Source organism: Molothrus ater, chromosome 3 (genome assembly GCF_012460135.2).
Source record: "Molothrus ater isolate BHLD 08-10-18 breed brown headed cowbird chromosome 3, BPBGC_Mater_1.1, whole genome shotgun sequence".
NCBI classification, from domain to species: domain Eukaryota; kingdom Metazoa; phylum Chordata; class Aves; order Passeriformes; family Icteridae; genus Molothrus; species Molothrus ater.
Genome location: NC_050480.2, coordinates 17,023,361 through 17,038,108, shown reverse-complemented (window position 1 = coordinate 17,038,108; position 14,748 = coordinate 17,023,361). Strand labels below are relative to the sequence as shown.

At 49.4% G+C, this 14,748-nt stretch overlaps 1 protein-coding gene across 3 annotated transcripts in view; it reads right to left on the bottom strand.

Moving 5' to 3' along the window:
- SLC8A1 (solute carrier family 8 member A1) overlaps positions 1–14,748 on the bottom strand; it is a 115,198-nt gene that overhangs the window by 21,498 nt on the left and 78,952 nt on the right. For 2 of the 3 annotated variants that reach the window (XM_054514442.1, XM_036381233.2), the window contains exon 3: positions 2,043–2,149. In XM_054514442.1, the coding sequence (XP_054370417.1) occupies positions 2,043–2,149 (107 nt within the window). Of the gene's footprint in view, positions 1–1,593; positions 1,698–2,042; positions 2,150–14,748 lie in introns of all 3 variants that reach the window. The other variant, XM_036381234.2, reaches the window with a different exon arrangement.

Below are 14,748 nucleotides of genomic sequence, written 5' to 3'. Positions count from 1 at the left end.
TCCAAAATGAAAGAAAAAGCCTCTCCCTTGGTGCCCTGGTGGCTCTTTGGCCCCACCACAGCCCAGGGGTGACATTTTAGAGATGCCCTCGTCTCTCTGAGCACACTGCTCCTCCTGCCTTGCTGCTTCTTGTACCAAATCAAGTACAAAGAAACAAGTTTAAAAGAAAAAAGAAATTTAAAATTGCATGGCCAAAGCAGCAAATAGCTGCTTTAAATAGTCCTTTAAAGTTTTGTCTTGCCTTCCACTTAGTGAGCTCACAAGCCTGAGCTTCTCTCAGGTTTTCCCAGTTATCTTTGTGACCAAAAGAATTCTTTTTCCTTTTCTTTTTATTTTTAGATAAAAATTTCATCTGGGATCTTCAGAGCTGGGACCACAACTTTTAAGCCTTGGATCTGGAAAGCATGTTTGCGCCTGCTGGACTTGCAAGGCTGAGCCCACACTGGCCCCTGTGGGCAAGGACAGAGATGCTGAGTTAAGTTGTCCATGTGTAACTTTATCCTGGCTGTACAGTCCATGCTCCACAGATGCCACCAGCGCCATTTAATGACACAGACCCCACCTGCAGTGCCTGAGTCATGCCAGTGGCTGATTTTTTAGCCCAGCTTTTGTTAGATAGTCACGTAAACCATCAGGAAAGCTGATGGAGGGGATGATGCAGCTGACTTAGCACCTGAGCGGAAGAGGAACGTGGCATGGTCCCACTCAGTGTGGGGACCACTGAGGGCCCTCTCTGTTCTGATCAAAGAAATATTACAGCTTAATGCCTGCTGGAAGGAGAGCTGATGTCCCAGAAACTAGAAAGCAGCTCCAAGGCACACAGACCAAATCTTCTGCAGAGGCTTTAATAATGGTCCATCTCTTAAGTAACTCTAAAACTGCTTCTTGCTCAGCCACCAGTAGTGTGCAGAACCAGCTGTTGCCATTAATCCTCATTTAATTTTCTAGTAGAAAAAAAAAAGCATGGGAAAATAGGTGAACTCTGTCTTTTTGGGAAGTTTGGCATTTGGTTTAGAAATGTGATGAAAGAGGAAATTGTTTTTATTATTCCTGTGAGAAGCTATTATCCAATGCAGAGCCATGAAACTTCATTTGAGCATAACCTGATTTACCTAAACTGATTGCATCTCATGATATTACCTACTTGGGCTGTGATTTTCATCTATTTTCAGATCCTAGTGCCAGTATAAAAAGGCTAAAATTACTGCTCTGGCCATGCATTTTATCTCAAGTGAAAGCTGTTTTATCTTCTGATAAAAATGATGCAGCGCTGCCCTTTTCACTTGTCGAGGCTGGATGTTCTCTTGGATTAAATGAAGGCACAGCAGGGCAGCACTCCCAAAATGTCTCTGGGGGCTGGTGACTCCTGCTCTGGGGTGGTGCCAGGAGCACTCCTCGCTCCCTGGGCTGGGATGGAGTCCTCTCCAAACGAAAGAGGGAAGAAATCAGAGCAAAAAGGTGCAGCGGCCAAGCTTCAGAGGAGGGAGGGCAAAACGGCCAGGAGCCAAAGTGCGAGGAGAAAGGAGTGTGAGAGTAGGGAGACACAGAGAAAGCGGCAGCGCCTCGAGAGCTGGTCTGGTTTTACTCTCACACCTTTCACTCCTCGTCGTAGCCACACCGGGTCCCCAAGCACAAGGAAGAAACTGCACTCTTTCTCATACTCCTCACGGTCAAGTACTCTAAGGGTAATGAATTTCCTGTGGGAACACAAGACAAAGGCAAACACATGATTGGCATCGCACACACATGCAGGTCACGTCCGCCCGGGTGCTGTAGTGACAGAGATGGTTGGCTGGGGGGAAGGGGCTGCACATCCCCGCTTTGGGGCATATGGGGAAGGGCAGGAGCATCCTCACCACCTGGCCCAGGTCATGCCTTGCTGGCCTGGGGACAGGGCTGTGCTCAGGGGGGACAGGGAGTGGCCTTGCTCCTGCCCTTTTCCATAGGCACTGGGGATGTGAGCTCGGTGTTGCAGGTGCCAGACACGAGTGAGCCAGACAGGGACACACAGGCTGGGCTCAGCCCTGGAGCACATCCCCCACCTTTCTTCTCACTCATCTCCACCAGCCGGGGCTCCCCGATCTCTAGGTAGAAGGTCTTGTTTTTCTCATACTCCTCATCATCTATCACCTTGATTGATATCGTTTTGCTGGAACAGAGAAGAAGAAATAGAGATTCAAGAGTAAGGAGGGAAAAGGGAGGAGGAAAAACAGGGAGCAGAACAGGAGAAGGAGAAGAAGGTAGAGAAGGAAGGTGGAAAGAGCAGGAAAAGGGGGCTGTGGACAGAAAACAGTGGTTTTGGTGGCACAGGCTGGAGGGACAGCACAGTCAAAAGCAAAGGGCAGGAGCCAATGGGCCAAGCTTGCCTCAGTATGGGCATGGACCACAGAACACCAGGCGCCTGCAGGTGCCATCCTCCCTGGCATGGCCAGGCTGGGCCAATCTTCCCCAGAGGTGTCTTGGCAAGACAAGTCCCTTTCCAAAAACCTGTGGTACAGAACAGCCCCTTGGCACCTTGCACACATTGCATGAGCACAAGCACTGGGACCAGCACAGACCAAGCCCCTGGAAGCATGATGCTCAAGCTTGGGCTTGGGAGAGGCTCTGTCTCCCCAGGCTCAGCAGATTCACGAACAACATCATGATCAGCTGCTTAGTTTGGGCTTTGGAGGCTCTGATTTACAAGCTTGAAAGGGATGTTGGAGTTAGGACTTTTACTGTGAAGGGAGTGCAAAGGAAAAATGGCCTTTCTGGTTAGGGCAGGCACATGGAAAGCTTCACCGACAGGTGGGATTTTGCTTCTTAAATTTTACTTTACAAGCAGCACACCCTTTCCCAAGCCTTCAAGGTTTAGTCCTCTCCCATTAGAGAGCTGAGCATCAATGCCCTCTCACATGACCCAGGGGTTACTGAATTTGCCCCTGGAACATCATCAGGACATGTCTGAAGGCAGAGTCACCTCTCAGAGCAGAGCTACAAGCACACACCACAGAAGCTGAAAGCCTCACAGGAGGCTGGGGCCACCAGGAGAGAGATTTGCTCCTTGAGCCACCCAATGAAGTAAAAATTGCTCTTTCAGAGGAAGAAAATTAGCACAGAGGTGTTTCAGCTCTTTTCAGGGACTCACAGAAACAGCTGGCTGAAAGCTGCTCACCAGAAGGTGGCCAAACCTGGGGTATAAACATGGGGTGGTGGACCTGTGCTACTGTGGTCCCTCCTACAGCAAAGCCATTGCAAAGACAACACAGACAGAAATCCAGCAGCCTCTGCTCCTCCCTGGAGGCTCTGCTCACTGTCCTGGCACTGCTGTGGGGACAGGACCTCCTCCTGGCTCTCATCTTGATCCAGACAAGGAACAGCACCAAACAAAAAGCCAAGGCAGTGATTGTAGTCCTGTGTTTGCTTCTGGCTGGGTTTGCTTTCCCCCCACACTCACCTGACAGCACTGCCCTCCTGTGAATGCTTTTACCTAAACCAGCTTTCCCACTGTTCCCTCCCTGCCCAAGCCTGAATGCCCTGTCCTTCAAAGAAATGTTTCCCATCCCACCCCTGGCTCCTCTGCACTTTCCACGGGCACCCAGCACAAGCTGAAGCAGCCCCAAGGCTGCTCCAAGATATGATGAAGGAGGTTCTGCTGTTCCTGGCAGGTCCCAGCACTGAAAACCCATAAACATGGAAGAAAGCCACGCTCTAGGGGAGTGAAATTGAGGCCACACTGCCATGATTTCTGGCTTTCTCCTCTCCCTGCACATCTGCACTGGCCACCCAGAGCCCCTCTGCTAAGCTGACAAGTATTTGGCAGCAGAGTCAACATTTTCTACTCATTCAGGGTAAACACCTCAAGCACTCAGAGGAACAGCCAGGATGATTTCTTGTGCTGTTTGCTGTGAGTCAGAAGTGTATTAAGTTTGCCCTTCATGCTTTTAATGAAACCATTTACTCAAGAGCAAGTGATGGCTGTGAAAAGTGTAACAATGCAGCACGGCTCAGTGTAATTGTATTTTATAATGAATATCTGTAATAATTTGTTCACTTTGTAATTATTGCTGCAATAGGTTTGTACACAGGAAAAATGGTTACATGGCAGGCAGCTGATCTCGCTTTGCATTGATGAGTTAGGGGAAATTATCATGTATTAAAAAACTAATGAAGGATATAAAAATGCTCTCAGTTAAGCTTTCAAAGAGAACCTGATAGAATTACCAGAATGGCACAATTTCAGAAACATTACTAACCAAATCAATAATTTTTCTGACAGCTCCCATTAAAATGTACACTGCATCCTGGCCTCATGCAGGAAAAATCCCCTCAGGAAAGTTAATTAAGAGAGGTGCCTTTTTAAATTCCGAGGACAGCAGAGACATCAAGACATAAACTTTCTATGGGTGTACTCTGGCTTGCCATGTGTGGCACTCCTCAAAGCCCCACCAAATAATTCTCCCTCACAAAAAGAAATCTGTGTGCCAATTAAAAAAAAAAAAAAAATCTGATGCTTAGGTACAACAGCAATAAGGCTTCACAGAATAAAGCAGAATAATGGGGCTTTAAGTGCCACTGCCAGGAGGTGGTGGTGTTATGCAGTTTTCCAAGTGATCATTCCAGGGTCTGAACAAGTGCCCTGTGCTGGGCAGACTTGTGTGCTGCTGCTGTTTCTGCTGCACAAGGCTGCTGGGAAAATGGGTAGGCAGAACAAATGGCAAGTCTGCTCTCTGGGTGAATTTCCCATCAGCAAAAATTGCTGAGGCAAATTTGTCCCTAGGATGAGACTGCAATCCTGGAGGAAAGGATTACCTCCTAATGGTGTTTGAGAAACAGCAAGGATGTGAAAAGAACACAGGCTATTGTTAGAGCGTGCCTGATCTCCATCCCAGCCTTCTGCCTGCTACAGAGCGCATGGCAGGGCTTGGGCAGTGCAGAGGAGGAGGGCCAGGCAACTGCACCTTTTATCCTGCATTACAGTAAGGACTGCTGGCTACAGCAATCTAGGACAGACACTGGTGTCCCCCTGCTCCTGCTGGACCCTTCCACGTGGTCCCTGCTTCTCACTCCTCTCCCAGGATGTGGTGGGAATGAGGTGGGGCAGAGCCAGGATGGCTGACTGAGGCTCCCAGAGCAGCCACAGCACTGCCTGCAGCTTCTGTCTCTGCACTTTCCCAGCTGGACACAGCAGGATGGGGAGACCAGAGTCCCCACAGCACAAGTACCTGCTGAAATTTGTATTTTAGATCTCTGTCTCCTGTGCCTCAGGGGCTCTTCCAGAAAAAGCTGTGATAGTGCATAACAGAAAACCACGGGGACACTTATTAGCACCCTGAAACCCCTCATGCTGTGTCACTGCAGGGCCAGGATCCAGGAGTCCCAAAGCCACAAGATAGAGGGAGAAAAACAAGGGATAAAAGCAGCCTCTAAACCATTACACATTTTCTTCACCTCGTGGGAATCTGGGGTCAATACAGAAGGTGCTTCCAAGCTGCCTCTTCTAGACAGAGGCCAAGAATCAGCTTTGATTTGGGGCTGACAGTGGTGTTTTTGCCACAACCTAATGTCTGCAGGATTTCAGGATATTTAAGCCAAACACTCAAGATCCTATGAATGCACAACACCACAGCCCTTTAAACAGCTGGATTAGTTTTCCCTCTTTTAACCCTCAGTCACACTGCAGGTGGGAAAGAACAATTTCTGAAGAATCACAGGGATAGAGGTCCTGTGTTGACATAAATCACCAGTCTTGACATACCTCCCTGTTCCTTCCTCCAGTGACATCATGGGGCAAGTTAGCAGCAAACCAGGGCTGATGTTGCTGGGTTTTCCTTGCACTGGTGCTGAGTCCATCTCACCTGAGCTAAGGAGCTGCTCTGCCATGAAGACCATGACCCATCTGACTGCCGGCATTTCTATGCCAGAAACTTCCCTGAGTCTGCAGCCCAAGCAATTGCTGAGGGAATGAATTTCATCCCATTTCCATATACTGGAAATCAAAGAGTAAACAGGTCTTGCTGAATTTCAGCTCCAGCTCTTCTCCTCTTGCAGACACCCAGCAGCAACAGGAGAGGGGTGGTGACTTTGTGGAGGTGTCATACAAAGCTCTGCCCTTGCTCCAAGTCCAATGCTCTCCATCAGGACTTACTTTTCATTTCAAACCACACTATTTCATTCAAACTGAAGAGGTCTTTTATCACAGCATTCCCACACATAACCCTTAGTTACCACAGCCCATAGAAAAGTCCTCTTGGCTGGTGATGCTCTAGGGAAGAGCTGCTAAAACAATGTACAATGGCAAAAGCAGGACAAGAAGAGAAGCAAAGCTTAGAGCAAAATGCCAGCTGGGGAAGGCACCCTGAGAGCAATCCCATGAGTGGTGCAGGGACAGGTACAGGTGTAAAGAGCTAGAACAGTCTGGCACAGGGTGCCAGGAGCAGGACAGAGATCAACAGCAAAATATTTCTCTGTGAGTATTTTTTTGACCACAGGAGAGAAGATGAGCACAGCACAGGGCAAAGATATAAGGATCTGGGACTCCCAGCTCTCCTGTCTGCACTGGCCTTTTCCCTCAAGGGATCAAATGGCATCAGAAATGATTGGTGAGGATCTCCATGGACCTTTGCATTCCTTTTGAACCCAAACATCTGCAGTCATGACACACCTGTGGAAATCCTGAGTGTATTTGCAAAAATCCTGCCATTCCCCAATCTACACTGCACTGCTTAGCTCAATGAAATGCCAGAAACCCCTCTCCTGGCTCAGACAAGCAACCAGCATTGCAAGGAGCACGGGAGGCTGGAGAGCATCAGCAGCCAGCTCTGGAAAGATTCAGGCAGGACATGCTGGAGGACAGGGGACATCATGCAGGGCACTGCTTGGCAGGGCCAGATCTCCAGGAGCAGAGATGTCCCAAGTCCAGCTCTCACTTCCTCAGCTTTCTTTCAGAACCACAAGTCATGCCAGAGCTGGAATGGCACAGAAGTTCTGCACACAGTCAGTAGTGGTGTCTTCAGTGGGCCAGGAAAACAACACACACACAACGAGCTGTCAGAGCAGTCAGTAACAAACCTGCCCATGAGAATGTGGCACGCTGCTGCTGTCTGCACAGACACTTGTTCCTGAATCAACAGAGGGAATGATGCACTTCTGCAGCTTGTCACCCATCCAGCTTCCACTGATTGCCCAGGAGAGCCACAGGAGTAGCTTGGAGGATGTTCAGCTGCAGATTCACAGCTACAGCATCCAGGCTGGGCAGCCAGGAGTGGGTTGTGCTGCCGAAGCCTGGTGCTGCCAGCCCTGATGTCCCAGCAGACCAGCACTTCCCACCCAGAGGGCCATCAATTAACTGAGGAATAGCCATGAGGGACAGATGTTCTGGAGGTGACATTGCAAAGCCACATCCATCGGTGCTGCCTGTCCTAGCACGGGCTCCCAGACTCCCACAGAACCCTGCCACATTGATTTCTCATACATCTGCCTGTCAGCCACTCAATAATTAGCTGAAGTTAGAGCTTGCCATGGGAGATGGGCTTGGGAAGCTCCCAGCCTCGTACAGGTTACTGGGCAGTGCCTGTGCAGAGGGGCTTCAGGGCAAGAAAACTCCCAAATCATCATCATCATCATCATCATCATCATCATCATCATCATCATCATCACCATCACAGCTGGGCACCACCTGAGCCACTGAGCCAGAGGGCAGGGCCACATAAATGGCCCCCAGTCACAGTGAGGAGCCTGGATCAGACCCCCGGGCATGGTTGGAACCAAGCACCAAGAGCAGCTTTCCTGCTCAAATTCCTGACAGATACTCGAGGAAGGAAGTTGCTTGTTGCTGGGAAGAAAAGGAGGGGATGGGGCTTTTCTTTCACCAGTTGACAACAAAATTGCACCTTATGGTGAGGAGGTGGCAGCCTCATGTACAGAGAGGCACCCAGGTCCACAGTGGAGGTGTTTGTGCCAGCCACAGGGCGTGTGTGTGTGTGTGTGTGGGGACACAGGTGAGGACAACGTGACACCTGCTCAGCCAGCACAGGGACAAACCTTCCTGAGGGACAGAAGAGGGGCAGAAATGGGCCAGATTAATTGAAAGACCTCGTGCCACACCTTGTGCTTTCAGCTGCTCAACAGTGGTCCTTGGCAGAGGAGAGGGGCTGTCAGGGTTTCTGTTCCTGCTGATGGGTTCCCATCTGTGTAAGATGTCCCATGAGTCACCCATGCAGGATCCTTTGCCAAACCAAGCCTTGCTGACACGAAATGTCTGTACTTAATGAAAATTCTGCCTGCAGCACAGTGCAAACATGACAGGGAGGGAAAAGGAAAACCTGCCTGAAACGAAGCATGACGCATGTTTTGGGAAGTATGGATGTGAGCTGATCTGATGTGGCAGCTTGGTTTGCTGGTCCAGCAGCCCAGGTCTGCATGGGGCTTCACACTCCAATGCCTCCCAAAATGAATGAGCAAACCAGCCTGGACACAGCAAACAAGGGGAGGGGGAAGTGGAAATGGTCCCTCTGTACCTTCCCCCCACCTCTGGAGCCAAAATTCATCTGGCTACTCTCATTTTCTTGTATGCCCTCCACCTCCTTCCCCAAAGTCTCCTGAATCCATCAGGCCGCAGGGCTGTGTTGTCATTTCCATGTCTGCATAAACCAACTGCTCCCCTGGCCTGGGGATGTGCTGAGTTTAAATGACAACATAAGGCTCAAATACATAACACTGTCCTGCTCCAGAGCATCACCACCAGGAAAACCCTGGAAAAAGACCCAGCCTGCTCTTCTCTGGCCTTGCAGAAACACAAGGCATGAGAGGTGGTCTGCAGAGACAGGAAGACTGAGGGCTGTTGCTGCTCGAATAGCTGGGAGATGACAGGCACAGCTGATGCTCAGTGTCTCAGAAAATACTTCTTAGAAGCAACGATTGCCAGGTAAGATGATTTCACATGCCAGACTGAATGCTGCTTGACTCTCCTCCTAGGAAGACCATATTGAGAAGGATTTGTCAGATCAGAAATGTTTTTCTGGCAAATCCTCAATGTTTGCTCTGATGTGACTGTGAATTCTGTGCTCTGACTAATGCACTTCTTCATCCATCTGCCACTGTCACATCTTGCAAGGGACCAGCTGGGTGAATGGGACTCTCTTGATCTGCCCCAAACCAGTGCCTGAGCCTTGGTCATGCTTAAATGTTTCCACAGCTCCAGCTGTGGCCTCCTCTTCCATGGCTCTGGATGTGGTGACACCAGGAAAAAGCTGTTTTCCTGCTTTTTCCCAATCTCATTGCCATGCATGTCTAGTGATTATGATCCACAGCTCTTAAAGCTCCCAGAGTGCCTGCTAGAGGCAGGATCCCTGAGGAATCAAACAGAAGAGACCCATCTAGATCAGTGTCTGCAGGTCCAAGGACAGCTTGCCCAAAGAGTGCAATAGCACTGATGACTAGGAGGGAAAACACATTTGATGTGAATTTGATCAAAAACACCCCCAGCAGCAATTACTTAAGGTACCCAGGAAAGCTGACAGAGTAGAAATAACTTCTCCCCTGGCTGTGCACAGCCCTGCCCATGCCAGCTGAAAACTGCATTAGTCCTGAAAAATCCAGCCTGTGCTGCAAGCAAAGGATTGACTGCCCAGGGCTCAGCCCAGCCCAGCCCAGCATCCTTGCTCAGAATAAAAGCCTGCAAATCCCACTGCTAAGCCTACAGGGTTAAGAGCCAAAATCTGGCATTTCCCCTAGTCTGCCTTTCTGGGATTTTCTCTTGACTGACCTGGCTGGGCAGTCAGGTCTGTGGGTAGTGCAGGCAGGTAAATTAGGAGACAGAAACTTGGCACACAATTGCTTCTTGCACCCAAATACACATCCAGCTTTTCTTTGCAGCCAGGTTCCCCCTCATGACAATAATTGCTCTCACCTTTCAAATAAATATGACTTGCTCTTCCCTGTGTGCACCTGGATAGTTGCCATGACAACGCTCCTCAAACAGAAGACATCACTCTTATTTATATGGCTTTTGGCCTCCACAAAATGAATTTCAATGAGCAACTGCCAGCAAAAAAGGGCATTTTTGCAGTTCTGTAAATCATTTAGCAAACTTTGCCGAGTTAAACCTGACTAAACAAGACAGTGGGGACCACCAGAAATAATAGGTCAATGTCTAACAGCATGGCTTCAGCATCAGGAATCAGGATTCAAGGAACCCAAAATAACATGTGCTGTGCATGAACTGCTCCAGCACCGCCATTACAGCAAGACTTTGTATCAATCCTGGCAGTGTTTCCCTCCCAGGGAAAGCACATTTCCATTCCTGCTTGCCTGGGTTTCAGGGCAAGGGACAATTTCCCTTCTTATTTGGGAAGACACTTGACAAGGAGTCATGGTTGTGCCCTGCCACTCTGCCAGGGCTGCTGACAGCCAGCTCTGCTGCTGAAAAAGCAGTTGTACATGGGAAAAGAAGGAGAAGACGAGGAATTCTCAGTGACAGCAGAGGGCATGCCACAAAAATTCAAACGGCAAACATCAATACAGAATGTGCAGGTCTGCTTTCAAGAGCAGCATCCACCTCATTTCAGCTCCATGCTCAGCCAGGCATGAGTCTGACTCCTCTTATTTGATGGCTGGCCCCAAAGATCAGGCCCTGCTTTTCCAGACACTCCTCTGAAATCCTTGGCATGGTGACCCAGCAGCAGGATCAAAGCCTCCTGATGATGTGGCAGGAATAAACACTTGGCCATCACTACATTCATCATCCCCTGCCCAGTGAAGGATTTCAAGACTTGGAAAGTAGACTCACACTGAACTTTTATTAGAAGAAGTTGTAAGTTATCCTCTGCCAGGGTTCTAGGGAGGCTCAAGTGGAAGGTTCACAATTTAGCATTTTAAGTGACTGAATGCAGAGTTCACCCCTGGTCCAGGCTCCCTTTGGCAAGTTCCCTGTGCTGGGACAGTATCAGAGGTTACCTGATGGTATAAAAGACCAAGTGAAGTGTCTGGGTACCAGCACATGAAATGCTGCCATTATATAGGCTTGAATCATGATGCTGGGATGCTGTGCAGGGATTTCTGAAGACCTTGATCCAAGCTGAGAGCTACACCCCAGTGCCTTGCCGTGCTGTCACTATGCCACAAGGAAAGCCCTATGAGGGAGGTGATGCAGGTCCTGCATTCTTGTCCTTTCTATCCAGGGATAAGGCCAGCAAGCTCAGACAATGTCCCATAAAGCATCAGCCTCCCCCAGAGAGGGGCTGCTTCTGGGACAATGCTGCCTTAAGCAGGGACACTGTTTGGACCATTAAGTCAACAGATGACCCCAAAATCTCAAGTCTGCACTAATGGTGCTGGCCTCACGTATTCACACTGCTAATTTCATCCTTTGGGGATGGCTCTGGCCAAGGAAAAGCATGTGGTAGGGTTGAGTACCAGCAGTGGGGTTCTTTGTCTCCAGCCCAGCAAATCTGCAGACAGCTTAGTAGTTGTTTGGTTTGTTGGTTTTCCCCCCTCTTCCTTTTCAAGGACTTCCATCTCCAGAGCTGAGATGAAAAAAGTATGTCAGTAGAGAGAGGATTTTTCCCCTGCCTTTTCAAACACCTCCGGGTCTTTAGGAATTGCCAGGGATTCATGCCTTTACCCCACAGAGACTGCTCCAAAAAGACCAAAGGATCCCAATGTCCTCAGGCAGGAGTGTGCAGGGCTGTGGGACATGGCTGGAGGGTGCTGCCACAGCAGGAGCCAGTCCCTGCCCCTGCTGAAGGGTTTTGCCACTCTGGTGGCTGCAGCATCCTGACAAGGGCCATTCCAGTGAAGCTTCCCTGCTGCTGGACACTCTGGAGGTCAGGAGCATGTAGGCAACTTCAGGAGTCACCATCATTCACACTGTGACTGACACACCACCTGTTCACTGCCAAATAAATTCAGTTGTGAATACACCCCTCTCAGCTGAAACTCTGGGCACAAAAACCCTTTGAAAGAGACACCAGATATCCTGAAGTCCCCAGTGATCCATGGGGTTAAAGCCTGTGGTGGGAACAAAAATGCAAACACAGGTTTGCCAAGGATCCCTCCCAATGCCGAGATAGGCAGGAGACCAATCCAGTGAGGAGAATGAAAAAATTCTGCTTCTGTCTCCAGTTACCAAGGAGATTGTTCAAAGCTAAAATAAGAGGAACCAAGTGGCCAAGAGAAACGTGAGAGTGGAAGAGCCACTTGAATGCTTTGTGATGACTTTGCCGGGCAGGGTGCCTGTGATGGGCTCAGCCTTGGCCAGCAGCTCTTCCCCTTTTCCCAGGGGAAAATTTCCACATTTTGGTTTGCAGGTACCTGCTTGAAAGTGGCCAAGAGCTTTTAAAAATGGCAATTCAGAAAAGCCCCTGCCCACAGAGGTTTCAGCCATGTGCCAGCCCCATTTATGGCAATTGTGGCAGCAGGACACAGCACTCAGTGGCCTCAGCCTGGACCTGGGTGTTCAGGTTCTCAGAGGAGATCTCCCTGTGGGAGCAAACTAAATCCAGCTCTGTGTGGGGCTAAAAATTCCACACTTTGTGGCCAGCTCAGCAGCTCCAGCGTCTGTCTGTAAGATCAGAGGGCTGGTAGATACATGGAATATGGGATGAAAAAATCCTGCTGCAGAGCCCCATGGAGACACATGTGCCGGATTTGCTCCTGTAACAGCCACAGGATCAGAGAATCATTTAGGTTGGAGAAGACATTTAAGATCATTAAGACCCACCATTAAAGATCAGAAGACAAGCATCACCACACTGTACAAGAAGGTAGGGCTCTCTCCAGCCCCACCTCATGCCAGGGCTGCACAGGGGCTGCCTCAGGTCCAGCAGCACATTTCTCTTGTGCTGGGAACTGCAGATGTTACATGGAAGTGGCAATTCCCACACAAACCCCAGAGCCTGTAAGCTGCTTTCCATCCTTCTGCAACCCTTAGTTAAGACAAGGAGAGGGAAAAGTTCCCAGATGCTGTTTCTCCAGCAGATCCTCATATCTTACACATGCTCATCCAGATGCCTGATGCAGTCAAAGGCTGTGAGTTAAAGGCAGTGCCTGTTGTTGAGCCTGCCCACGACTTTCCACTATTTTAGAGTCTGTCTCAGCTGCTTGGTGCTTTGCCAGACTTTAGCCATTCAGAATGAAACTTTCCATGCAGAGTGGCCACTGCTGAGAGAGTAATGAAAAGCACCACCGTCTCAGCTTTGGGAAAAAAAAGAAATGCTGCACTGCCCATGCAAACATTTTTTTCCCAATCACTATATTGAGTAATTCTCTCTTCCTTATGCTTTGCTGCAGAGGATGAAACTTAGCAGAAGGATCTCTCTCTAGTGCTCAGGATGTGCCAATTTGCTTAAATTAGACCAAGTCCTAAGACTCTAAAAACTTGCAAAATGCGTAGGCTTCTTCAAACTGGCAGCTCAAAGTCTTGGAAGATTTAATCTGCTCTGGAAATGCTCCATTCTTTCCCAGTGCCAAACCTGTTTTTGCACAGGCTGTGCCCTCAGCAGGGCTTTTCCTGTGCCTTGGAGCTGCTGGGGAGCTGGGAGCTCTGGCAGCAGCAGGAAAGCTGGCTGGCCTGGGTACCCATGGCAGGGGCAACCACAGGGCCTGAGAAATTCCACAGCCATGCCTCCCCTCCTCCTCCTCCTCCTCCTTCAGTGCTGGCCTCTGAGCTGCCAGTGTCTCCAGGCACATGGACTCTGCACCACAGACCCTGCATCTTTGCTGGGAGGATGACAGGCTCTCTGCAGTGTTTTTACCAGCTTGTGGAGGGAAATGAAGCTTGCTGGGACACGGACACTTGCCCCCTCATACTCAGACTGGGATCTGCAGGGGCTGATTCTCCTTTTCTGTCCTTTTCTGTCCTGATCCTGAGTTTGACCTAGTGAGCCAGGGCTGCTGGCAAAGCTAGTCTATCTGTGTCCCAAGTCCTTGGCTGGGTCAGTAGAGCCTGCTCCCTGTGCTGTGTGCTCTGGCTGCAGGTGCAGTGATGCTAGCAAAAAAACCCTGCTGCTCCTGGGGAGGGCAATTTAATACCAGGAGACTTAGAAGCATTTAAAGCATGAAGAAGTGGAAACTCACCTCAGTATTGTGTTCAGGAGTTTCTCCCTAGTGTGGGCCTGGTGGGGAACCACTGGGATGGTTTAGGAGTTGTTGGGTGCAAGGAAGGCAGGAGGGAGGCCAAGGGGAAAATGGTTTCCCAAAAAGTCCTCCCAGTGCAAAGCTGGGGAGGGGGAGAGAGAGAGATAAAAGCAAAGCCAGCATGAGCTGCCTTTGGCTCCAGAAAGCCTCCCTAGGGATGGCAACTGCAGTATTGTAAAAGTAAAAGTAGCTTTTAAGAAGTGCTCTGAAGACACTGTCAGGATTCAAGGAAACCATAGTAAAGTGGAGTAAGAGGAAACCAAATTGACCAAACCAACCAGCCAGGAAACACAAGCTGTCTTTTGTATCTTGCCCCTTTTCCTCTCTGAAACTCATTTGCTTTTCCTTCAAGCATGGACAAGTGCTGTTGTGGGGCTATTAATGCTTTCAAAGAAGAGAATGAAATCTCAGCTGGAGACTGCATTCAAAGACAGGCTGAGGTGCCCTTCCAAATGCTCTGCAATGCAGCCCCCCTGCTGTCCTTCATCACATCAATTCACTTCATCTCATCATGATACCTAGCCTCCCATTGAATATCAAGATGTCAAACTGACCATGAGCATATTTACTTATTTACTACAGTCAGGTAGGGATCCTCTAGTAGCCACACACAGTTAAGTTTTATTTCCTCAC